The sequence below is a fragment of the Mesoplodon densirostris genome, chromosome 3 (genome assembly GCF_025265405.1).
Source record: "Mesoplodon densirostris isolate mMesDen1 chromosome 3, mMesDen1 primary haplotype, whole genome shotgun sequence".
In the NCBI taxonomy this organism is placed as follows: domain Eukaryota; kingdom Metazoa; phylum Chordata; class Mammalia; order Artiodactyla; family Ziphiidae; genus Mesoplodon; species Mesoplodon densirostris.
Genome location: NC_082663.1, coordinates 147,260,603 through 147,284,688, shown reverse-complemented (window position 1 = coordinate 147,284,688; position 24,086 = coordinate 147,260,603). Strand labels below are relative to the sequence as shown.

The 24,086-nt window shown below is 53.9% G+C and overlaps 1 protein-coding gene across 1 annotated transcript; it reads right to left on the bottom strand.

Annotated features, from left to right (window-relative positions):
* Window positions 1-58: 58 nt before the first annotated feature.
* Window positions 59-14,414, bottom strand: TIMM44 (translocase of inner mitochondrial membrane 44). Its single transcript, XM_060094243.1, has 13 exons — window positions 14,325-14,414; window positions 12,240-12,341; window positions 9,255-9,425; window positions 8,177-8,257; window positions 7,317-7,466; window positions 6,171-6,310; window positions 5,795-5,880; window positions 5,152-5,244; window positions 4,931-5,055; window positions 3,510-3,560; window positions 1,662-1,751; window positions 933-1,043; window positions 59-614 (listed from the first exon to the last, which is right to left on the bottom strand). Exons 1-13 carry the CDS (start codon window positions 14,370-14,372, stop codon window positions 495-497), a joined length of 1,368 nt encoding a protein of 455 aa, XP_059950226.1. The 5' UTR covers window positions 14,373-14,414; the 3' UTR covers window positions 59-494.
* Between the last annotated feature and the right edge of the window lie 9,672 nt (window positions 14,415-24,086).

Genomic DNA, 24,086 nt, shown 5'->3' with positions numbered 1-24,086 from the left:
CTGCCCCCCCCGTCCCAGCTCCCCCCACCCCAGTGACAGACACCTTGGACTACCCAGGTTGCTCTCCTGCACTTTGTTGTTTTATTATTTCCAAATTTCTGCGTATGTATAGGATAATAATAAGGGCACTGTTAAAAAAAAAAAAAAAAGAAAAGGCTGAAACGGCCTGGCTGATGTGGCCAGTGGGCCCAGGCCGCACCACTGGGTCCTGGGAGGGTACCCCTGGGCTGGGGGCCTCTGGGCACTGCCCGTGGCCTGGGTGCCCGGGGCCCGAGCAGCCCCCATGGGGCAGAGGGGCGGCGCTGGGGCTGGCGTTGTGCACAGCAGCCCCTCCCCTCCCCGCCGCATCCCGCTAGCTCTGCAGCAGTCCTGGCACGGCGGGGGCACAGCTGACAGTCTTGTCCCCAGAGGTCTAGTTGCTGCAGGTGGACACCAGTCCCCCGTGTGTCTGCAGTGACGATCCAGCCCCGAGGCCCTAGTCGTGGCTGCTGCGCTCAGAGGACCTGCTCTGTGCTGGAGGCGGAGATGTCCAAGAGCCGCCAGGCCGCATAGGGGTTGAGCTCGCCCTGGTCTCGGCAGAGAGCCCACACGCACAGCATTCGCAGTACCTTGTCCTGCAGAATCAGGGAAGGGTGAGGGCTGGAGGCAGGGTGTGAGCCCGGCACCCACTCCAGGACGAGTGCAGGGCACGGAGAGAGATGCTGCCAGGTCAGGGCACTGGGAGGGACCAGGGAGTGGTGCTGCGGGGTCGGCCTGGGTCTGGGGTCCAGAGCAGAGGCAGGGGCAGAGGCTGTAACTCAGGACTTGGTCAAACCGGAGAGATAAGCGACCCTCCGCCAGGCCCAGCTCAAGGTGCTGCCCTGCCACGCCGCATCCCCTCTCAACTGGCCTCACTGCGTGTTCCGGCCCCATCCCCTCCCCCGCTCACTCACCGGGTCACCCTCGACCACCTCGCCTTTGGGATTCTTGATCACCATCACCAGCTGGGCCTGGAAGGTGATGATCAGCACAGGGCCCTGCTCCATCATCTTGCCCATGGCCAACTGCAGGGGCGGGGGGGGAGGGGCACGACAGGGCAGGCAGGCCTGAGAATGGTCCCCAGCCCCTTCGCTGCCGCTCCCCCCTCCAGGTGCAGACCCCTGCTTCAGCACCCCAGGGCTGCCACCTCCCACTGGCCCAGGCAGGCACGTCCCAATTGTGAGGCAGAATGTGAACCACTGAGGACCCACACAGGCTCCCCGGACTGAGGCTGTGCAGGCGTGTAATGGCCTCTCAGAGCCGGCTGTCTCGCGCACAGGTGTGGGTGTGCCTTCAGCTCCCCACGGGGAGGAAATCGAGGGGATCGTGGCAGAGCAGACCAGTGGGGGGCCTGAGCGGTCCTGACAAAGCCTCCCCAGTGAAGGTGCAGGGATAGCCCTGGCTTCAGGGGCCTCAGGGGACCCTGGTCTGGGCAACAGCACCCCCTGGGCCACCACTTGCCTGAGAATTCCTGACAGCAAGACTGTGGAAACCTTCCACTGAAAGGGACCCTGGAGGCCATTTAATCCAAGCACTAGAAATCCTCCAGGGAGGGGGAGCCCAACCCTCCCAGCTGAGCGCAATTCAGAGAAGCACCCCTGCCCACCCTGGGGTCCACCTGGCCCCCCGGAAGAGGCACTCACATCGATGTTGTCGATGTCCAGGATGCGGGAGTGGAACTGGAGGCCCAGCGCCTTGGCCTGCTGGATCGGGTGGGCCAACTGGCTGTAGGTCTGCAAGAAGAAGCCAGACACAACCGTATGGCTGGCCACCTGTGCGTGCGAGCCACGCCAAGGCACTGCACCGCAGGGGAGCCGGGGGGCTGCTGCGGTGTCTCGGGAAGCTCCCTGTGGGCGAGCTCACCATGGGGTTTCAGGATTTCAGCTCTTGTACCTTCCAGAAATGGCTCCCGGCTCCTGGGTGTGTGGCGCCAGGAGTGGCAGATGCCAGGAGCATGGGTCCAAGCAGGGAGGCCGGTGCCACCCGTTGGCTGGCTCGAATCACACACTGCCCTCTCATTATAAAGACAGCACCGTATCAATACTATTGAAAGCGGTATTAATCAGTGAGGCCGGTAATTCTCTGGGAACGCGATCTGGAATACACTCCCAGAGGTAAGTCGAGGCCTCTCTGGCTGACCCTGAACATTCCCACATTCACCTCACTGTGAATCTTGGCCTGGAACCAAATGCTTTTTCTAGGATTCATCCTACCCCATGGCTGCTCTGGGGTGAACTGCCCAGGTCTACCGCCTTGTCACTGACCAGCCCCTGTGGGCGGGTCTCGGCCACTGGCAGCCTGTTCCTCTTACGGGGGCAGTGGTGCCCCAAATGACACCCTAACCCTCTTGTGCCTGCTCCCAGGCCCGGGACACAGCAGCCAGCAGCCTTGTATCTCAACAAGCAACCATGACAGAAGGCATTCCAACAGCATCCACTCTTTATGGAAGTAACTGACTGATCCACCAAGTGGGAAAAAAAAAAAAAAAAAAGGGCCAATCTGACTTCTTGTGTGGTTTTCTTAAAGATGACATTTTCAAAACACCCCTGTGTGAGTGGCTGCAACTTTAGCTGCGTTTCCAGGGGCACCAGCAGCAGCTTGCTGGCAAAGGTAACCAGCCACATCCTAATGGTCCCCAAGTAAAAAAAAACAAAAAACAAAAACCAAAAAAAACCCCAAACCACTCATAAATGCCCGCTGGATTAGTCACCGTGCAGGGGAGTATTTAACAAGAAAACCTGACATCTTCTCCTCTGCTTTTTCAAGTTGTTTGTGAGCTGGGTACAGAATAAAATCAGCCAAAAGAGAGTCTGGATTGCTCAGTATCAAGAAGCTGGTGGGGGCGGGGGGGAACAAACGCGGTGAAGACACAGGTCAGGGAGTGAGCAGGGTGGGGTGAGGTGGCCTGATGATGGGGATGGGCAGGCTGCCAGGAAGGGGCAGTGCAGACAGCATGCTCCCAAGGACGCCTGAGCCGCCGCCATGCAGCCCAGCAGGCCTGTGGCCCGGGGCCCAGAGCCCCGACTCCAGGAAGCAGCCGGGCCTCGTCAGGACACACGGCTCTTCCCGGGTGGGAATCTATCAATGTCTGTTTGGATGTGTTTGAGGATCTTGCAATGAGAACAGCTAATGAATACATCCAGCGCTGCATGTACTGGAGCGCTGCCCTTGTGTCCCCGAAGCATCCTCACGACCCCCATGAGATGAGCCCGATGATGTAACTCCAGCCCAGGGAAGGGAGGCTGTGGGGCCTCAAACCCCACATACCAGCCAGCACCCACGACCCCCGTGCACTGAGGGAATATCGAATGCACCCCCCGAGTTATCTGCCGTCCCTTTCCGCCCACCCCCTGACCCCTGGGCCCCCAGCCTGTAGCCACCCCCGCCCCTGACACCCCGCCCTTCTCGGACTGAGCCACCCAAGCAGATCTCCTCTGAACTGTGATTTCTTCTTAGGCCTAAATAAGGGGGGAAAGCAAGCAAGCACTTACAGCTTCGTAGCACCAGTCTTTGAGAATGTCGAGCTCTCCAGAAATCATGGCCTAAAAAGGGAAAGACAAAAAAAAAAAAAAAAAGTGTGAGAATGAGTGTGGGCTTTTGAGGCAGGTAAACTCTGGAGAATGTTCTCCAGTTAGAACCTTTCCTCTGCAGACCCCCCACCCCAGCCTCCGGGTCCTAATCTGGGGAAGGGAGACTGGGCCAGGCTGCAGCAGTGGGAGCAGAGCCCCCGCAAGTGACAACGGGGCAGCCCAGGCTGGGTCCCAACGGCCTGCTGGAAGGAAAAGGAAGGTGGCAGCGTTTGGGGCTCTCGCCCTGGCCGGGAAACCGACCCAAGGAGGCCAGGCAGGGCATTCTACCTCCCCTGGGGACGAAGAAGCCTTAGACAGCCAGGTCCACGCAGGACGGGGCAGAGGGGGAGTGCGGGGGAGGGTTCCCAGGGTGCAAATGAGAGAAGCTTCCACAGGAACCCAGAGACAGGGCTGGATCTGGGGAGGGAGAGGGTGGGTTTTGGGGGGAGTGGGGTGGTGAGATGCTGGTGGGAAACCACAGGGAATCTGGGGGCTGAGACAATCTCAGCCCAGAAGATTCTGCCCATGCTTGGGCTGCTGCTTTGGGGAAATGCTACACTTTCACCTCCTCCCAACCCTGCCAAGTGTCCTGAGGGACCTGGGAACTCGGAGGAGGGAGAGGGGGCCAGGCGGAGGCGGTGCGGGAGGAAGGAACGGACATTCACACGGGGCTGGACGGGCTGCCTGCGGTCCCACTAAGGCCGTGCCAACGGTCCCTGGCTTGGCTGGGCTGCAGGATGCCTAGGCTCCAGCCCCAGCTTGGGGGGGACTAGAGGAGGGTGACCTTGAGCAAGGCACCTCCTCCTTGTTTATGTGCCAAAAGGAGAGGCGAGAAGACCACAAGATGGGCTTCAGGGTTCCCAGAGAGGAAAGGCCCCTGGGCTGCTGTGCTGGTCCCGCCTCCTTGCCCTGAGTCACGCGCTGCCCCCCGCGCCCTTGAAGCAGCAGCCGGCTTCTCCCAACTCCTGAAAGGCCCCTGGCCCCTGGGAGACAAACACCTGGCCCCTGGCAGCTTCAAGGGAACAATGTCAGGAAGAGAGCTCGAGGCAAACAAGCCACGGGGCTCCAGGCTCCAGTGGGTGAGAAACTCAGTCCCTGGGGCAGACACACCCCATGGGCCAGGCAAGAATGGTCAGGGCACCGGCCCAGGGACCAGCGGGGGCTGCAGGAGACCGCAGCGGCCTGGCTTTCTCGAGCTGCTTGACTAACAAGGGCTGGCCGTGTGGGGTGCTCAGGCCTCTGTCAACACTGGAGCCACCTCTCCGCTCAGAAGCCCCGTCCACAGCCAAGCGGCCCTGCCAGAACTCTCCGCGGGGCCGCGGCCCTGCCAGCCGCACACGCACCTCCAGGACATTGGGGATGATGTCGTGCTCACACTGCTGCAGGAAGCGGTCCTTGTCGAAGGCGGGGTCCACCCGCAGGATCTCCGTGAGAACCTCTGACATCTCCGTCTTCGAGAACAGGCCCCCTGGGGCAGCAGAGCCAGGAGTGGGGTGAAGGCCCGGGACCCCCTCCCACCACCGGCTCGGGCTGTGGGGGGACAGTCCCAGGGCAGCCCACTCACCCAGCAAGTCTGTGACCTTGTCTGTCAGCACGCGGGACGCCCGTATGAAAGCGTTGTCGCTTTCGTCATACTTCATCTTCATCTCGAATAATCCTGTGGCGGGTGGCGGATGGGGTCAGAGGCCCCTTCCGGAGAGACACACCCACTCCATCACAGCCCCCTCCGAGCCTGGTGGCCGACTCTGGGAGGCTGCAGAGACCCCTCCGGCAGGGGCTGAGGGGAGCCGAGTGAACGCCGGGCGCCGCCCCTGCTGGCTGCGGCTTTCGCTACCAAGGGAACGCAGGCCTTTGGACATCCTCAGTGTCCAGGCCAAGTTCTGGTTCTTGGCCTCGGTGTGTCGAGGCCAAGTTCACATTGGGGGGTGGCTGGCACGTGCACCTGGCTGCCTCACAACGATACCAGCTCCAGCCAAGGTGGTGGCCCAGCCCTGAGGGCGGTAGCCCGCCGCCCAAGAGGTACTGGGTGCTTCCCCTCAGGCCGCCTGAGGCCTGCGCTCCGCTGCTCACTCGCTGGGCAACGCTGTGGGAGTGACTGGTCCTCTCTGACCCCGGCCTCCTGCTCTGTCTTGTGCCCGGTCCTCGGGGAGCACTGCTGTTTGTCACCGGCCTGCCGCCAGGCGGTTCTCTGAGATGGGGACACTCACGGTTAAACACCACGTTGTTGTCCCTGAAGTCCTTCCACTGCTGATACCACTTGGAGTCCTTGTGCAGCACGACGCCCAGGGCCTCCCTGGGGCAGATCGGGGAAGCCAGTGAGCGCAGCCCGGGAGCCGCTCCGCACACGGGGAAGGGGCGGCAGGACGGTGTGACGACCCCGGCCTCTTGCCGTCTCTTTCCCCCTTCCTGTACCCTGCCCTTCCCCTCCCAGTCCTCTCAGGGTGCCTGGGAACCTCGAGCACAAAGAAACCCCACAAACGGACTTGGGTAGGAACCTCTGTGGGTCCTGGGAAACGGACAGCAGTGCAGGTGCTGCAAAGGGAGGTGGTGGGAGGGGGGCCCCTTGGCAGCTCTGGTACCTACTCATTGGCCTCAAACACTTTCTCTTCCTTGAATTTCTCTCCCGAGAACTCCTTCCTTTTCCTGAGCCGCTCGGGCCGCCGGTAGGGCCCGGTCTGCCCCAGGACGCTCTCGTCGATCTCCTTCTTGACGGACTCCACGCCCTGCAGAGCACAGCCGGCCATGTGGGAGCTGAGGCTCCCCAACACCCCAGACCAGCAGCTGTGGACCCACCCCGGGGCCACGCCTCCCAGGTCTCAAGGTCACGTGACTCGCAGGTGCAGGGCAAGGACACGCCCAAGCCTCGGGGGGAGGCACAGGCAAGAGGCAGAGGGGAGACCCCAGCTCTGACTTCTGCCCCCACCCGCCCCCCGCCAAGAGCTGTCCCCAGACGACCCTCACATTCTGAGGCCGATTCCACACTCTCGCTGGAAACATTCCTTCACATGGGCCAGAAGCCGGACGGGCGTCCTGAGAGCTGCCTCTGCCTCACCACCTCCATCCGAGCTGACCCAGCCTCTGGATCCCACCTCCGCAAACCTCTGGAGCCCATTTCCCTCCTGGCTCCATCACCCAAGACACTCTCCGGCCTCCTCTGAGCTGCTGCCGGAATCCTCACTGGGAGGCTGTGCTTTCAGGATGAACCTAAACTCCCCCGCACGGCCTCCAGGACCCTCTGGTGTCCCTGCCACCACTCTGGCCACACCTAGCTGCGTGGGGCGCCCCGAGCTGGTGATGCCCACTCCCCTGGCCTGGCGCCTTCCCCGAGCGTTCCTCTGTCATGTGTTACTTGGAACTGCCTGCCCCTTCTCTGTCCCCATTCCTGTCCCGGGATCCTCTGAGAGCAAGAACTCGGACCTTCTCTCCTGAGGCCCCATGGCCAGTAGAGGGCCCAGCGCGTGGTAAGCGGTATTTACGGAATGAATTCAGGACCTCAAGTGACCCAGAGCCTGACAGTCTCTGGGTTCTGGACGTGAGCTAAGGGTGTCAGCAGCTGACATCAGGTTGGAGGCTCTTGGTTTGTTAACGTGTAGCTCCCTAGGGGCTGTGACTTGCCCGAGGCTGCTCAGCCAGGATTGGCTGAGGCCTGGTGTGCCCTGCAGCCCTCGGTGAGGCCTCTCTGGGGCTGAGCCCAGAGCGCCCGTGGGCACGAGCCCCGGCCCAGCTCACCTGGGAGAGGGCTTTGAAGGCGGCGGTCCTGCCAAGCTTCTCCCCACCTTTGGACACAGACTCAGCCGACTGCTTGGCGGTCTTGGCTGCTTCTTCCACACCCTCCTTGATTTTCCGGCCAAGGTCACTTTTACTGACTTCGTCAAAACTCTACTGAGACAGAGAAGAGGAAGGTGTTGGCATGGCACCCGGTGGGGGCCTGCAGGAGCTCCCCCCGAGCTAACAGCAGACCCAGCCTCCAGAGGGCGGGAGCAGGTGTCCTGAGCCCATCTGGCTCATGGAGCCGAGACTGGGGTGCACATGCCCCAGAAGGCTGCCTATGATTTCTGGAGCACTGGACCCTAGGGCTCCGGCCTGTAACAGGCAGGAAGGACAGCACAGGAGCAGCAGCCCCGGGGTCAGGACGAAGGGGAGGTAGGTGAGGCCAGCGCACTGGGCTGGCCTCGAGGCAAAGCCCTGCCCCTCTCTCTAGCCCAGGAGAAGCAACAAAGTCTCCCAGGCCCTCTAGGAGTCTCACTCCCACCTCTACTCTCCCGGGGGCGGAGCGTGCAGTGTCCCAACCTCCTTCTAGCCTAAGGCAGGAAGAAAAACATCCTCATTTCACCCTCCTCCTGTTCTTGCTTGTAGTTCAGAGGCTTCTAACTTAAGCGGTGACTCGCAGGCCAGTGGGTTAGTCTGAGCTCTCCCTCCTTCCCAAAGGCATTCTGGACTTTGATTCCGGAAGCCTCCCGACCAGGCAGCCTCCCCCGCCTGCTCACCCCCGGCTGCCCCCAGCACTGCTCCCCGACTCCTCCACCAGAGGTGAGGGACAGATGGGCTCCGGAGGCCCTAAGGGGCCTTGGGGGTCCGGAGGCCATTACCTCCTTCACGGTGCCGGTCATCTCCCCCAGCTTCTTCCTGATCACCTCCCCCGTCCGCATGGTTTCTGATTCGATGGTTCTCTAGGGTAAAGGATGTTGTATCTTTGTGTTGTGACACACAATCTAAAGAAGCGTTTTCTCAGAAGTCCCTTCCTTCCTCCCCAGACACACCCCGTTCTACCACCCCCTCAGCCTGTCCACCCGTCCCCTCCCGGCCCCCCAGGGTCCCTGGCTGTAGTCTGGGACAGGGACCCTCCTGAGCACAAAGCCCCAGGCCCCGCATCTGTGTCTGGGCGGCAGGGGGTGATCTTGCCCATATGCTCACCAGTGATATACTGGGGGTGGGGCGGGGCATTCTCAGCGTTCTCCTGCCCCTCTCTGCCCCCTCCCCATCACCCGGTCCCACGCTCGGCCTTCGCTGCCCCCGGACGACCCCTCGGCTCACTCCTCCTCCTTAATGAAAAGGAAGGGCGATCTCCCACAGGGTCGAATCCCTCACAGGTAGTTACATCCAAGTGAGTGACTTGGGGAGACTCAGGGGGAACAGGCGTCGCCCATGGCCTGGGAGGGGCGCCAACAGAACAAAACCTCCGAGGGGCCTGGGGCAAATGCCCACAACCCCAGGCTCAGCTGCCCATGGGTGAGATGGGGGTGCCGCCAGGCAGAGCCCTCACGGGCAGACAAATAAAGGGTGCCAAGCCCATCCACTGGCGGGCGCCTGGCAGCTACTCCGTGAGAGACGGCGGCAGTGATTAATATAATAATTACACCAGCCCCGCAACTCACTTTCTACCCATTTCAGTCAGAGGCCCTGAGGAGCAGCGCATCTCAAACCTAGTGCCCGAGGGACCCGTGGAGAGGCAGATTCTGATGCAGCAGGTCGAGAGGGCTCTGAAATCCTGTCAGTACTGCTGGGCCGTGTGTAGAGAAGGCTGCAGTCTCACGGCTGAACTGGAAGGCTGGGGGCCTGCTCCTGTCCCCTCACTCCCCGGCCGCCCCAGCACTGCCCTGGGAGGGAATTCCTGGCTCTGAGAGCAAGCGTGACTGCCCAGGGAGACGCAAAGCAAAGGGGACTCACGTATTTCCTTCTGGCTTCCTGGAGCGCATCTGACTCTTCTAGCTTCCTCGCCTCGTCTCGGAACTTTTTTATACTTTCTTTCATTTCTTTGTTTTTGGCTAATTCTTGTTTGATGTTATCTAGCAAGCCGGAGAGAAAGCCTTTCTTGTTTCCAGAAGAATAGGATTTGGACTAGAAAGAATGCAAAAGAAACGAAGAATTTTTTCATTTTCTCCTTTCTGTTGATATAAGTTTAACAATGAATACAAGCCGCACGGCGTGGCCAAAAATAAATAAATAAATAAAAATTTAAAAATAAATAAAAACAATATCTGGGGAATTCCCTGGCGGTCCAGTGGTTAGGACTCCGCGCTTTCACTGCCGAGGGCCCGGGTTCAATCACTGGTTGGGGCACTAGGATCCTGCAAGCTGCTCGGTGCGGCCAAAAACAACGACGAAAACAAAACAAAGCAAAACAAAAACCAAAAAAACCCCACAATGAATAGTTATCTCTTTTAGAAGAGTATAACAGACAAAGTAAAAAGCCACCAGGCGGTAAACTGTGGGACAAGATATTATTCAGCAAGAAAAAGAAATGAGTTATCAAGCCATGAAAAAAATACAAGAGGAGTCACATGACATGTTATATCAATTACATCGCGATTCAAAAAAGAAACAAAACAAGATGCGAAGGAACCTTAAGGGCGTATCACTAAAGGAGAGAGGCCAATCTGCAAAGGCTACAGGCTGTAGGATTCCAACTCTAAGGTCCTGGAAAAGGTGATACTATGAAGACAAGGAAAAGGCGAAACTATGCAGACAAGGAAAAGGCCGGTGGTTGCCAGGGGCTGGAGGAGGGGAGGGAGGGTGGACAGAGCACAGAGGATTTTTACCCCAATGAAACTACTCTGTAACCATACTGTCAACGGTAGATACATTATACATTTGTTCAAACCCATAAAATGCAACACAGAGAGTGAACCCAATGTCAACCACAGACTGAAGTCAGTAATAATGTGTCAACACTGGCTCATCAGTTTTAACAAATGTACCGCCCTAACTGCAAGATGTACAACCGGAGGAAAACTGCGTGCCCGGTGGGAGGAGAGGGGGACAGGAGGTTGATGGGCACGCCCTGTACTTTCCACTTGATACTCCTGTAAAACTAAAACTGCTCAAAGAAATAAAGTCTATTAAAAAACAAAAGAAAATGCTAGGCCCCTTCTCTCGCTGGGGTGAGAGAAACAGGCGCAGCTTGGAATCCTCATGGGGCCTCACACACGCCCATCCAAGGAAAAGGCCAACACCCAAAGGGACCCTCGTCCCAGGACTAGAGCTGAAAGGACTCTGTGGCCCCTTATTCCAAAAGAGCCGGCCCAGGCCCTACTCCAGGGGCTTCTGGGCCCAGGGTAGCTTCTTCCTTTGGGGCCACTCCCGAGTCCCCAGCTGGGCTTTACATGTCACCCAAGGGCCTGGGGACTGGCACAAACCTCCCTCTCTTGGCCCACAGGATCACAGTCACCGAGAGCCGGAGCTCAGGGTCCCCCCTGCAATCCCCACAGGAAAACCCAACGGAACACACCCAGAGGCCAGAAGACAGTGTGAGGCCCTGCTCCAGGCACTGCCCTACCCGAGACGCAGGCTTCGGGGTCAGACACAGCCGGCTGTAGATGCCTGCTTCGCCCCCTGTGTAACTACGTGCAGGCTCAGGAAAGAGAAAGCTTAAAGACTGACTGTGAGCCAGTCAAGTCACAGGGAAATAGCCGCACCTGCTCAGCTGCCCCCACCACTCCTGCCGGCGTGCGGGGTCTGCTGCAGCGGCAGGGGGTTCACCCTACAAGTTTCAGGGGTGACTGCCTCCCCGGTCCCCGTCCAGCCCCAGGGAGAGCAGCAGCAAGTCTGGGCGCTGCCCCACAGGTGCGGTGGCCCGGCCTGGCAACAGCAGGCTGCTGTCTGGTCCAGATGTGCCCTGACCAGCCTTTCTCCAGGGGAAATCCAAGTTCTAAGACTGTCAGGGACTGCACCAGCTCGCGGCAGCCCCACAGCTCACTCCAGGGCTGCAAACTGGGGGTGAGGGCGGGGCTGGACAACTAAGGGGAAGCGCCAAAGGGCATGTCCCAAGCCCACAACAGCCCCAGGACAGGATCTGGGAGATAAAGCATGCTGAGGGTAGAGAGCTGAGATGAGACTCAGAAGGGAAGGGAGGGTGTGGGCTGCCTGAGCATGTGGATTTGGAGACTGTGAGATTTCGGGCTTTCTTCCCCATGGTGGTGAGGCACCAACAGAAACGTGGTTGAAGAGGAATAACAGGGAAGGCAAAAAAGCTCTAGAAAATGCTCTCTGTGAGGAACAACATAAAGAGTAAGGGAGGGGCTTCCCTGGTGGCGCAGTGGTTGAGAGTCCGCCTGCCGATGCAGGGGACACGGGTTCGTGCCCCGGTCCGGGAAGGTCCCACATGCCGCAGAGCGGCTGGGCCCGTGAGCCACGGCTGCTGAGCCTGTGCGTCCAGAGCCTGTGCTCTGCAACGGGAGAGGCCACAGCAGTGAGAGGCCCGCGTACGGCAGAAAAAAAAAAAAAAGAGTAAGGGAGATATGGCCTGGGGAAACCCAGCTCCAGGAGATGGATGGGTGACTCTGCTCAAATGCCCAGAGGGCTGTCACCCAGCAGAGGGCACAGACTTGCTTAGTGAAGGACCCACAGGTGGGAGCCACCAGGAGGTGGATTTCAGCTCAGTTAGAGGAATGCCCTTCTAGCCAGCAGAGCTGAGACATGCTACTTTGTGTGAGGCAGGAGCCCTAATCCTAACAGTGTCGAGCACTTCCCGGGATACGAAGAGGACCAGGCCCACTGGGCTCTGTAACTCCGGAAGACCTTGGATGTGGAATGCCTGCCATTCAGACACCCCCAGCAGTGTGGACAGCATCCTGCAGCCCTCTCTCCTGTCAACTAGGTCTGATTTTCACACCTCCCCCTCCTGCCGGCTTGCTTGTATCCTGAGTCACTCACCAGGGTCAGCTCTCCACTCGGCCGGGGCATCTGATAGGTACCATGGGGTAGTGGCACTAGGTTGTGGCTGGAAAGAAAATGGACTCCACCTCCAAGGCATCTCTAATTGAGGGAGAAGAGAGAAAGATCCATTTAGACTAGAGGGTGATGAGGAAGTAGGGCACGCTAAAAGAGCAGGGGTCGTCTGAGAGTCATTTGACGATTTTTATCACATGTCTGCTGCATGCTAGATGCTTGACCATCTTCCCAAATTCTGAGAAGCCAGTGGAATCTGGTGGAAAGAGAAAACGCTTGATTTGCACATCCGGGGCCCATATCTACCCTCCTGCCTCTGAACGTGGGGGAAACTGATGGGTCCTACGAAATGCCAACCTATGGTGGAAGAAGGCTAAATATGACAGTCTGGCTGAACACCTTAGTCTGAAAATGGGCAGGCTAAGACTCGACGCTGGTGGCGAGCAGTCTTCTCTCACCACCCCACCCTACTTCTGCCAGCCTTGGAGGACCAGAGGCCCGGGCTTCAAGGGGTAAACACTGCTAACTTGTCCCAGGCATAACCCTGGAATAAAGCTACCATGTCCTGGTCCAGGGCTGAGATGTGAGCAGAGCAACTTAGGGGTGTCACCTGGGCAAAGATGCTGCTAACCTCATGTGTAGCACCTCTTTGGTAAGCATTTCTTCTCCTACAAAATGATGAACTTAAAGCTCCATGAGGGGGCTTCCCTGGTGGCGCAGTGGTTGAGAGTCCGCCTGCCAATGCAGGGGACACGGGTTCGTGCCCCGGTCCGGGAAGATCCCACATGCCGTGGAGCAGCTGGGCCCGTGAGCCATGGCTGCTGAGCCTGCGCTCCGCAACGGGAGAGGCCACAACAGGGAGAGGCCCGCGTAAACCAAAAAAAAAAAAAAAAAAAGCTCCATGAGGGAAGCTCCATGCAGGTCCTGTTCAATGCTACACCTTAGCACCCAGCACAGAGCTAGGTACACTGATGTCAATGACCTGATAGAACCACTCTTTCATTTCCACATCCCCTGGGCCCTTCCTCTCCCCATTCCATGCTTCCTGTCTCCAGTCACTCTAAGCAACACCCCGAACTTACACAGATGCCACACTCTCCTAAACTCTTGGGAGTTTAACTAACTTGTTTTACTCCTCTGAATGCCTACACCCATTGATCCTGGAGCCACTGACTTCAGCAACAGCCTGAAAGAGAAGTGGATGGTTGTCTCACTGGGGAGAAAAATCCCCCAGCAGGACCAAACCTGAGGGTGGTTCTCCTTGGGACGTGCCCAAATCCAAACACGTGTACATTCAACCTTTAAAACCTGCCTCAAAAGACAAGCAAGCCCAGAAAAAAAAGTTCAGTCCTGAGTCAAAAACACCATCTTTCTCCTGACACTCAGATTGCTGGGAGATATTTTCCTTCCTCCAGAGTCTGGCTCTGGAGTCAGACTGACCTGAGCTTTGGACCAGGTCAGCCACCCCACTCAACTCTTGAGACCGTGCGCAGCTTGCTTAACAATTCTGAGTTCCCAGCTTCCTACCCTGTGAAACAGCGACAAACAGCTGCAACGTGAGTACTATTTTCTGAAGCCGCTTTACACGCCTTGACCCCCAGGGCATCTATGAGCCCAGGCTCTTAGCCAGGGCGACAACTACCTCCCACACTTTCAGAGGATTAAGAGAGGCGATGCAGGAAATGCTCCCGGTAGGGGGACGTGGCATATAAAGGTGAGCTGTGACTGTCACGGTTTTTTGCCTTTTCCTCGCTACTTTTTCTCCACTGAGCACCACGGACACCATTCACTCCTCGGTACACATGGGGTCAGCCAGGAAGTGAGGGGCGATCCGCTCCCGGCCCGGCACGCCCGGCCCCCGCCCTCAGGCCTCGCTTCGGTACCCACGTTCCGAGGCCTCGCTCCGGGGCCCCCGCCCCGGCCTCGGCTGACCCAGCGACCAAACTCCTAGCCTCTCGCCGAGCTCAGGGAAGGGCCGAAGGGATCAAAGGCCTGGGGAGAACGAGGCTCTGGAGGTCACGGGTCCGGAGCTCCCTAAGCCCGCCCCCCCCGGCCCAGCACTCTGCTCACCCGCGGGCAGCGGCACCAGCCTCCCCGCAGCGCCGCCGCCGCCGCCATACTGGAAGATCCCGTGTGACCTTCTCGCGGCGTTATCCGATGGCGTCATCCGCCGCGTCGGCCTAGTACGGCCTGGGTCTGGGAAAAGCGAGACCTGAGGGTGGGGTTTGTGGGAGGGAAAGGCCTATCACTGGACAGGGCTCCCAAGGAGGGCGGGGCCGTAGAGGGAAATCCACAGCTGGGGGCGTGGTCTCGTGGTGGGCGTGGATTCCTAGAGAGCTAGGCCTCTGATAGGGCAGAATTTCGGAAGAGCGGGGACTGTGACTGAATGTGACCTGGGGAGCGGGTACTACTGTGAGGCAGAGACGTATGGTTGGATAAAACAGCGAGGGGGCGGATCCTGAGGGTGTGGATTCTGTCGCGAGCGGTGATTTTCCGACTGGCAACTCGTGGTTCGCGTGGCCGGAAGAACGGGTAAACAGAGCGACCCACACCGACGCACCAGCCCAATAGCCACTGACTCTGGCTCTCACTGACAATGATGGACAGTGACCAACAGACGGGCAAGTGAGTTGCTTCACGAGCAAGGGCGAATGAGCCCACTTTTGTACAGCACTTCGGGAAGGCGCCTGTTGGTTTTGGTCCAGAAAAGGAACGGGAAGCTGAGACCTGGCTGGGGGTGGACTACTCCTCCCTCCATCGATTCGGTGTGAATTGATACACCTGGCCCTGAAGAAGCTCAAGCCTCTGTCATGTCAGCACCCAGATACTATTTTCCATTTGGAGAATGCCGCCACCAAGTGGCGGTACCTTGACATGGCCATGCAATCTGAGGCTGGGGAGGGGTGGTGGGCTGGTACCGTGGGGAGAGTTAATGTATGTTGCCTTTGCCCTATTGAAACCTTTTGCATTAGTAAACTGTGGTAAGGTCTATGGGACTTGAAAGGGAGGCAACATACATTCCCTGGCTTCAGGATTGGACAGATCTGCGTTTTCTGTAACTCAGGACCTTCACCTCGAGGTGACAGAAAGGGATGAAGGCTTCCACTCGGCTTTGTTTGAAATGTCTTTACTGGAAGAGGAGCAAACTAGTTAAGAGGTTGGGATATACAGGTTTGTTGTTGAGAAGAAGGTCTGGGCTTCTTAGTTGTAGTTGAAACCGTGGAGTTGGACAAGAGCACCCAGGGGGAGTATGTCAGAGGGGCACATCAAAGCCCCATAGTCAAATGGAGGAAGAAGAGCCCCTAAAGGAGACTGGGAAGGATTGGTCAGCAGGTCAGAAGAGGACCTAGAGGGCCTTGGAGAAGGCAGGTAGAGTAAACAGTGCTAAATGTTGCAGAGAACTCAAGCAAGGCAGACCAGGCCAGAGCTCTATCTATCATCCTTTTCATTTTGTAATATGGAGGAGGTCCCTGGGGGGACAGGCTAGAGGGTTTTGGTTGAATGGTGGCTGTGGAAGCCAGGTTTCAGTGGGCTGAGATTTTTTCTTTTTTTTTTTTTTTTTTTTACAGAGGTGTGCTGGATCCAGCTTGTACTGCCTGGCAAGAGCCAACTATCAAATTTTCAGGAATTTTGGAGGCAGTTGTTAAACGCAGCCATTATTTAAAAATTGATTGTATAAACTTACGATCAACTGGATTATATTAAAACAAAGGTAATAAATACTTAAAACTCAGCACTTCTTAATTATGTTACTATCTATGCTACTGAGGTTATTTGCATATATCACATCTGTAGGCTGGAAATACCATATTATATGCGGTGCATCTCTTATGCATTTTGTCTTTAATGACACCACATTAATAGCCTGAAATTGGCCGTGGTGGGAGTATTTAGACAATAGGAATTGAAAAACACTACAGATCGGTAGCTTTCTGGTTTGTTTGGAGGGCCAGTTATTAAATGTTTAACCACCACATAGAGAGGGAGAACAGAGATGCCTCCAAGGAATCTTTGCTGTGCTTAGAAGGTGAAATGGTGACAGCTGGAGGGACATATGGGGTAGAGTGAGGGTGGTTTGTGTGTTATTCCCACCTTTTAATTTTGAAAATTTTCAAAGCTACAAAAAAGTTGCAAGAATACTATAATGAACACTCATATACCCTTCACCTAGATTCATTTTACTACATTTGCTTTAGCATTCTTTCTCTATGTATATGCAAACAAACATATATATGCAAACAAATATATATGTGTTGTCAAACTCAAGGTTGTGTGCCCAAGGAACAGTGAGGCAAACAAACCAAAACATTGGACTTTGGAGCAGAGAAAGGTTAATTAGTTGAAGAGGCACCAACCTGGAAGATGAGAGACCTAGACTCATCTCAAATCCATCTTGCTGGCTGGCTGGGGGCACAAGGTTTTTGTTTTTACTGAAGTATAGTTAATTTACAGTATTGTGTTACTTTCAGATGTACAGCTAAGTGATTCAATTATATACATATATGTATATGTGTAATTATTAAAAAATTTTTTTCCATTATACTTTGTTACAAGACATTGGAATTAGTTCCCTGTGCTATACAGTAGGTCCTTGCCTTTTATCTATTTTATATATAATAATGTGTATCTGTTAACCCCAAACTCCTAATTTATCCCTCCCCCCTTCCCCTTTGGTAAACATAAGTTTGTTTTCTATGTGTGTGTCTGTTTCTGTTTTGTAAATAAGTTCATTTGTACTATTTTTTAGATTCCACATATAAGTGACATCATATGGTATTTGCCTTTCTCTTTCTGACTTACTTCACTTAGTAAGCTTTTCTCTAGGCCCTTCCATGTTGCTGCAAATGGCATTATTTCATTCTTTTTTATGACTGAGTAATATTCCATTGCTTATTATATATACCATTATATATACCACATCTTCTTTATCCATTCATCTGTTGATGGGCACTTAGGTTGCCTCCATGTCTTGGCTATTATAAATAGTGCTGCTCTGAACATTGGGGTGCATGTATCTTTTCAAATTAGAGCTTTTGTCTTTTCTGGATATATGCCCAGGAGTGGGATTGCTGGATCATATGGCAACTCTATTTTTAGTTTTTTAAGGAACCTCTATACTGTTCTCCATAGTGGCTGCACCAATTTACATTCCCACCAAAGTGTAGGAGGGTTCCCTTTTCTCCACACCCTCTCCAGCATTTGTTATTTGTAGACTTTCTAACGATGGCCATTCTGACCAGTGTGAGGTGGTACCTCATTGTAGTTTTGATTTCCACTTCTCTAATAATTAGCGATGTTGAGCATCTTTTCATGTGCCTGTTGGCCATCTGTTTGCCTTCTTTGGAGAAATGTCTGTTTAGGTCTTCTTAAAGGCAAAAAAAGGTAAAAGGGAAGGGGTCTTTGTGATTTCAGCTCCCTGATAAGACCTCAGTTGCAGACTTACCAGCTTCGTCTTGTGACTTGGTGTGTCATTGGTGATTGTGATTGATCTACATGTTCCTGCAAAGCCTACTAGTAAATCATGGTCTGTTGTTGAAGCCACCAGTGGGTGTGGTGTTTTGTTATAGCTGCCCTAGCTGACTAAGACAGTCTGTTCTCACGGGTCAGTAGACTAACCCCAGGCTGCCTGGAAACCTTCCCAATGCTGTCCAGTGCGTGTGTGTTACAGTGGGCTGGGCACAGTCAACAGCAAGGCCAGGAGTAGGACATGGACCTAGGCAATGGGGAGCCACCCTCCAGAGGAGCATCCAGAAAGCCCGTTCTTGGAAGTGTGTACATGGTGTCCCCGGAAGGGCAAGATTTTGGACTAAGATGATCACAGAAAGACTCTTTGTATTACTCATCTACTGCTCTGTAACAAGTTACCCAAAATGTAACGGCTTAACAGAGAGTAGGATGGTGGTTGCCAGGGACTAGGGGGTAGATACACAAGATGTGTGAATTCTAGAGCTCTCTTATACAGCCAGCTTGGTGTCTACAGTTAATAGTCTTGTACTGTGCACTTAAAACATTTCTTAAGAGGGTAGATCCCAGTAAGACAGAGAAAGAGAAATATCATATGATATCACTTATATGCGGAATCTAAAAAAAAGTGATACAAATGAACTTATTTACAAAACAGAAACAGACTCACAGACTTAGAGAACGAACTTATGGTTACCAGGGGGGAAGGGTGGGGGGTAGGGATAGATAGCGAGTTTGGGATTGACACACAAAAAAATTGTAAATCACTATATTGTACACCTGTAACTTATATGATATTGTACATCAACTATACATCAATAAAAAAGAAAGTGAGGGCCTCCCTGGTGGCGCAAGTGGTTGAGAGTCCGCCTGCCGATGCAGGGGATACGGGTTCGTGCCCCGGTCTGGGAGGATCCCATATGCCGCGGAGCGGCTGGGCCCGTGAGCCATGGCCGCTGAGCCTGCGCGTCCGGAGCCTGTGCTCCGCAACGGGGGAGGCCACAACAGTGAGAGGCCCGCATACCGCAAAAAAAAAAAAAAAGAAAGTGAAAAAAAAAAGAGGGTAGATCTCATCCTCCCCACGCCCCGCAAAACAAACAAACAAATAAAATAAACAAACAAAAAACCACACACAGGGTTTCCCTGGTGGCGCAGTGGTTGAGAGTCCGCCTGCAGATGTGGGGGACACGGGTTCGTGCCCCGGTCCGGGAAGATCCCACATGCCACGGAGCAGCTGGGCCCGTGAGCCATGGCCGCTGAGCCTGCGCGTCCGGAGCCTGTGCTCCGCAACGGGAGAGGCCACAGCAGTGAGAGTCCCGCGTTCCGCAAAAAAAAAAAAAAAAAAAACACACAACACAAAACAAAGGGATACACAGAAAACTTTGGAAATGATGGACATGTTCGTAACCTTGATTGTGGCGACGGGGTCTGTGTGCAGATGCCCCAACTCATCAAATTGTATACACTGAATACGTGCAGGTTGTGTATATCAATGGTACCTCAGTAAAGCTGTGTGTCCTCACATGGTGGAAGGGGCAAGCGATCTCTCTGGGGCCTCTTTTATAAAGGTACTGGGGCACTTTGATAAGAAGCATCCAGAAGTTTGCCCCCCTAGGCCCAACTGGGGGAAGGTTCTGTTCCAAGGTCACTCACGTGGCTGTTCGCAGGATTCAGTCCCTTGCTGGCTGATGGATGAAGGGCCTCCATTTCCCACCGACTGTTGCCTGGCGACCCTCTTCAGTTTCTGCTTCCATTATGGCAGTCGGCTCCCATCCGAGGGTGCAAGAGAGGGCCAGCAAGACAGTCTTTTGTAACCAAATCTTGGCTGTGACATCCCACCACGTTTGTCATATTCTGTTAGTTAAAAGGGACTCACTAGGTCCTGCCCACCGTCAAGGGGACAGGATCAGACCAGCGTGTGATTATAGGAGGTAGGGGTCCTGAAGGCTACTTTAGAAGCTGCCCCTCACCTACACGCTTCGTAAGTGTTAGAGCAATTTGATTCTATGGCCTGGGAAGGCCAAGACTGAGGGCTAACTCAAACGTTATTTGTTACAGTTGTACCAAACAGAACCTGGGGCAGAAAAAGGACATTAGGGGAAATCTGAGAAAATCTGAATAAAGCATGGACTTCAGTTCATTATAATCTATCGGTATCAGTTCCTTAATTGTAACAAATGTCTCCTACCAGTCTAAGATATTGTTAATAGGGGAAATGGTGTCTGTGTCATTATTTTTTATGAATAGATGCATAATTTTAATGTATTTGCCTTACTAGTCTCAATATAGGCATTAACATAAAAAAAAAATAATTAGGGACCATTCTTCGTTTTCTGTTTTTTTTTTTTTCGTAACATAAAACTTTATTTTTTAGAGTTTTAGGCTCATAGCAAAATTGGGCAGAAAGTCCAGGGAGTTCCCATATAATCCCTGCCCCCCCAGCCGCCCCACACAGCCTCCCCGCCACTGTCAACATTGGCACCAGAGTGGTGCCTTTGTAACAATCAATGAACCTGCACTGACATATCATCACCACCCAGAGTCCATGGTTTACATTAGGGTTCACTCTTGGTGTTGAACATTCTATGGGTTTGGACAAATGAACAATGACATGTATCCACCATCACAGTATCAGACAATAATTTCCTTGTCCTAAAAATCCTCTGTGCTCCGCCTATTCATCCCTCCCTGCCCCATAACCCCTGGAAACCACTGATCTTTTTACTGTCTCCATAGGTTTGCCTTTTCCAGAATGTCATAGAGTTGGAATCATACATCACATTTCCTGATGGGCTTCTTTCACTTAGTCACGTGCATTTAAGTTTCCTCCATGTTTTCATGGCTGGATAGGTCATTTCTTTTGAGTGCTGTCCAGATATACCACAGTATTTAGCCACTGACCTGCTGAAGGACATCTCGGTTGCTTCCTTAGTTGGTAATTATGAATAAAGCTGCTGTAAACATACACATGCAGGTTTTTGTGTGCTGGTAAGTTTTAACCTCATTTGGAAAAATACCAACAGGGGCAACTGCTGGATCAATTACTTCTTTTTTATACACTCAATAGGATGATATTCCGTTCTCACTGCAATTAATGCCTCTGTCAATTTCTTCTATTCCTAACATTTTTTTCCATTTTATTATTGTATTTTATGAAGACTCTAGGTTTAATAATGCCACAGCTCCAATTTTACGGTAATGGTAACCATTATATAATCAGGTTCTTAATATTTTTGACCTAATTGATTTTTTTTTCTGAAATTAATATTACTGATCAAATAATCCTTAGAACAATAATAGCTACAATTTGTAGAGCTCTTACTGGGCTAGGCAGTGTGCCAAGTACTTCACACACTGGTTTAGGGAGGCCCTCTGTGGCTGGAAGGAGCCTGAGTGGGGGGGACGGGCATCTAACCCTGCAGCTGGGCCTCATGGGCACAACTGAACTGTCCCTCCAGCCTCAGATTGGGATGCAGGCACTTCGTTATTAAGAGAAATCTGTTGTCTCCAGCCTTCCTGCTCCCCTTCTCCCAACGACCCCCTCACCAGCTGTTATAGGCTGAGTGGTGTCCCTCCAAAGTCATGTATTGAAGTTCTAACCCCAGGACCTCAGGATGTGTGTTTGGACGGAGGGCCTTTAAGGTGGTAATTACAGTAAAATGAGGTCACTGGGGTGGGACCTAAGCCAATATGACTGGTGTCCTTATAAGAAGAGGAGATTAGGACTCAGACACACACAGAGGGATGACCATGTAAAGACACAGGGAGAAGACAGCTGTCTGCAAGCTTAGCAGAGACGCCTCAGGAGAAACCAACCCTACAGACACCTTGACTGTGGACTTGCAGCTTCCAAAACGGCGAGAAAATTAATTTCTGTTGTGTAAGCTGCCCAGACCGTGGTCCTCTGTTAGGGCGGCCCATGCAGACTCAGACAACAGGTCCTCTACCTCTCCCCTCAGGCTCGGAGCCCCTGCGCACACCCAGCTTCTGCTGCCCACGGGCCTCCGCCATCTGTCTGCCTTCTGTCTGGCCTCCTTCCCACTTCTGCTCCCCCTTCTACCCGGCTGACTCTCTCCTCCTTCTCCTGTTCTCCTTCCCCGAGAATAATAATAGCTGCTGGCACTGGCTGTGTGCCTTCCCTGTTCCAGACGTCGTGCTAGGCCCCAGGAAGCAGTGTCTTATTTAGCACCAGCCCACCAGCCTTCAAGGCGGATGCTATCATTAGTGCTCTCGTACAGGCCGGCACCCAAAGCTTGCAGAGGGAAAGGAAGCTGCCCACACTGGCCACATCTACAAAGAGAATGTAGCTGGCCCAGTTAGGGCAGAGCCTCGGACCCAGGTCACAGCATAGACCCCTGGCCCCGTCGGCTGTGCCCAGCCCAGGTGATGTGAAAGCAAGGGCTGTCTGTAAGACAGGCTTTGAATCCTCCTTAATATCTGTGAAGCTGGTGGCATCATTCCCTTTCCTGGCAAGGAAGGAAAGGCCTCCAGAAGTTAAGTCACTCGAGTGCTAGGATGGGGAAATCAAAGGCGTTTGAAAGAAGCCATAAAGGGCAGCTAGACTAGAAGGCTTGCTGTGGGGACAGCACCAGCAGGGGATGAGGACAGATTGGGGAGATGTCAGGGGGAGCAAAAGAGCTTGGCTGGAGAGACTAGGCAGGGACAAGATCACGAGGGTCGCCTAAGCCAGGAACTCTGGGGAATTTTAAATGGGGCGTGTTGGGGTATTGTGTGAGCCATACGGTCAGTTCTGTTTTGTGGAAAGATCCCCCTCTGGCTCCAGTGAGGAGGCCACTGTGGTCGCTAGGAGATCACAGTGTCCCAAACGAAGGGGACGTGGCAGATGGGCCTGCTGAGCAGCCAGGAGTCAGGGCACTCAGGACTCAGGGACAAGGAAAGCTTTTATGGTGCAGGTCGGTAGCACACCTGGCTGTCAACCTCCAGGCACGGCCGTGGTGCAGGGCAGTGCTCTTGGTCATCGCAGGCGGGTGATCGGGAGGGGCTTCTAGCATCTCCAGTGGCCCTTGAGGACACTCTCTCTGTTTGGAACCTCATCTCTCTTCTCACAATTATTTGCGCTTATTAGAGTCTATGGAGGGTGTGGGTGGAACAGTCAGGCAGCAGATGCAGGGCTTCTAAGGCAATCAGGCCTTTCAAAGAACCAGGCCTGACCTCTTAGCAGGGCTGACCTACCTATTAGTTGCCTAGGGCCCACGATACTTTGGGGGCCCTTGCAAATGCTTCACTTTTTTTAAAAATTAATTAATTTATTTTTTAGCTGCATTGGGTCTTTGTTGCGGCGCACGGGCTTCTCATTGTTGTGGCTTCTCTTGTTGTGGAGCATGGGCTCTAGGCACGCGTGGGCTTGGCTCACGGGCTCTAGAGCACAGGCTCAGTAGTTGGGGCACACGGGCTTAGTTGCTCCGCGCATGTGGCATCTTCCCAGACCAGGGATCAAACCCGTGTCCCCTGCATTGGCAGGCAGACTCTCAACCACTGCGCCACCAGGGAAGCCCTCACTTTTTTTAAAAAATAAGAAGGAAAAAATATATAATCTAGCTGGAATTATAGTCATCTTTATGCCAACTTAGTTGTAAAATATAATTTAAAAATTTTTTTCTTTTTTTCGTGAAGGATGGGACCCATGAAGGCAAAAGTGCCTGGGACCCATGAAAGTCACAGTGGGGCATGATCTTAGCATACTTCTTTGGTCTTATTATGCTAAGGTCTGTCTCTTCAGTCTTGGGTGCCATTATCAACTCCTTTGTTACCATGGCCCAGGAAGGGGAGGTGGGGAGGGAAGAGAGAAAAAAATAAACAGTGGGACCAAAGGGGTATTGGCACACCCATGTTCATAGCAGCATTATTCATCATAACCCAAAGGTGGAAGCAATGCAGGTGTCCACTGATGAATGAATGGAAAAACGAAATGTGGTCCATCCATACGATGGAATGTTATTCAGCCTTAAAAAGGAATGAAGTTCTTTTCTCTTTCCGTTTCTTTCTTTCTTTTTTTTTTTTTTTTTTTTGGCCATGTGGATTGCAAGATCTTAGTTCCCTGGCCAGGGATGAACCCGGGCCCTGGCAGTGAAAGCACTGGGTCCTAACCACTGGACCACCAGGGAATTACCAGGAATTAAGTTCTGATACATGCTACAGCATGGATGAATCTGAAAACATTTGTTAAATAAGCCTACAGTTTCTGAAATGCACGAAACTCTACATGTAAAGAGCCATTCTCCTCTCAGCAGTTGGGTGGGCTTAGAACACAGATCTGGTGGCCTTGCCTCCCCTCCCCCACTTAAAATACTGCATAGACCTACGGTTGGCTTGAATGTGCAGAGTTTTTCTGGAGGGATACACACAGGC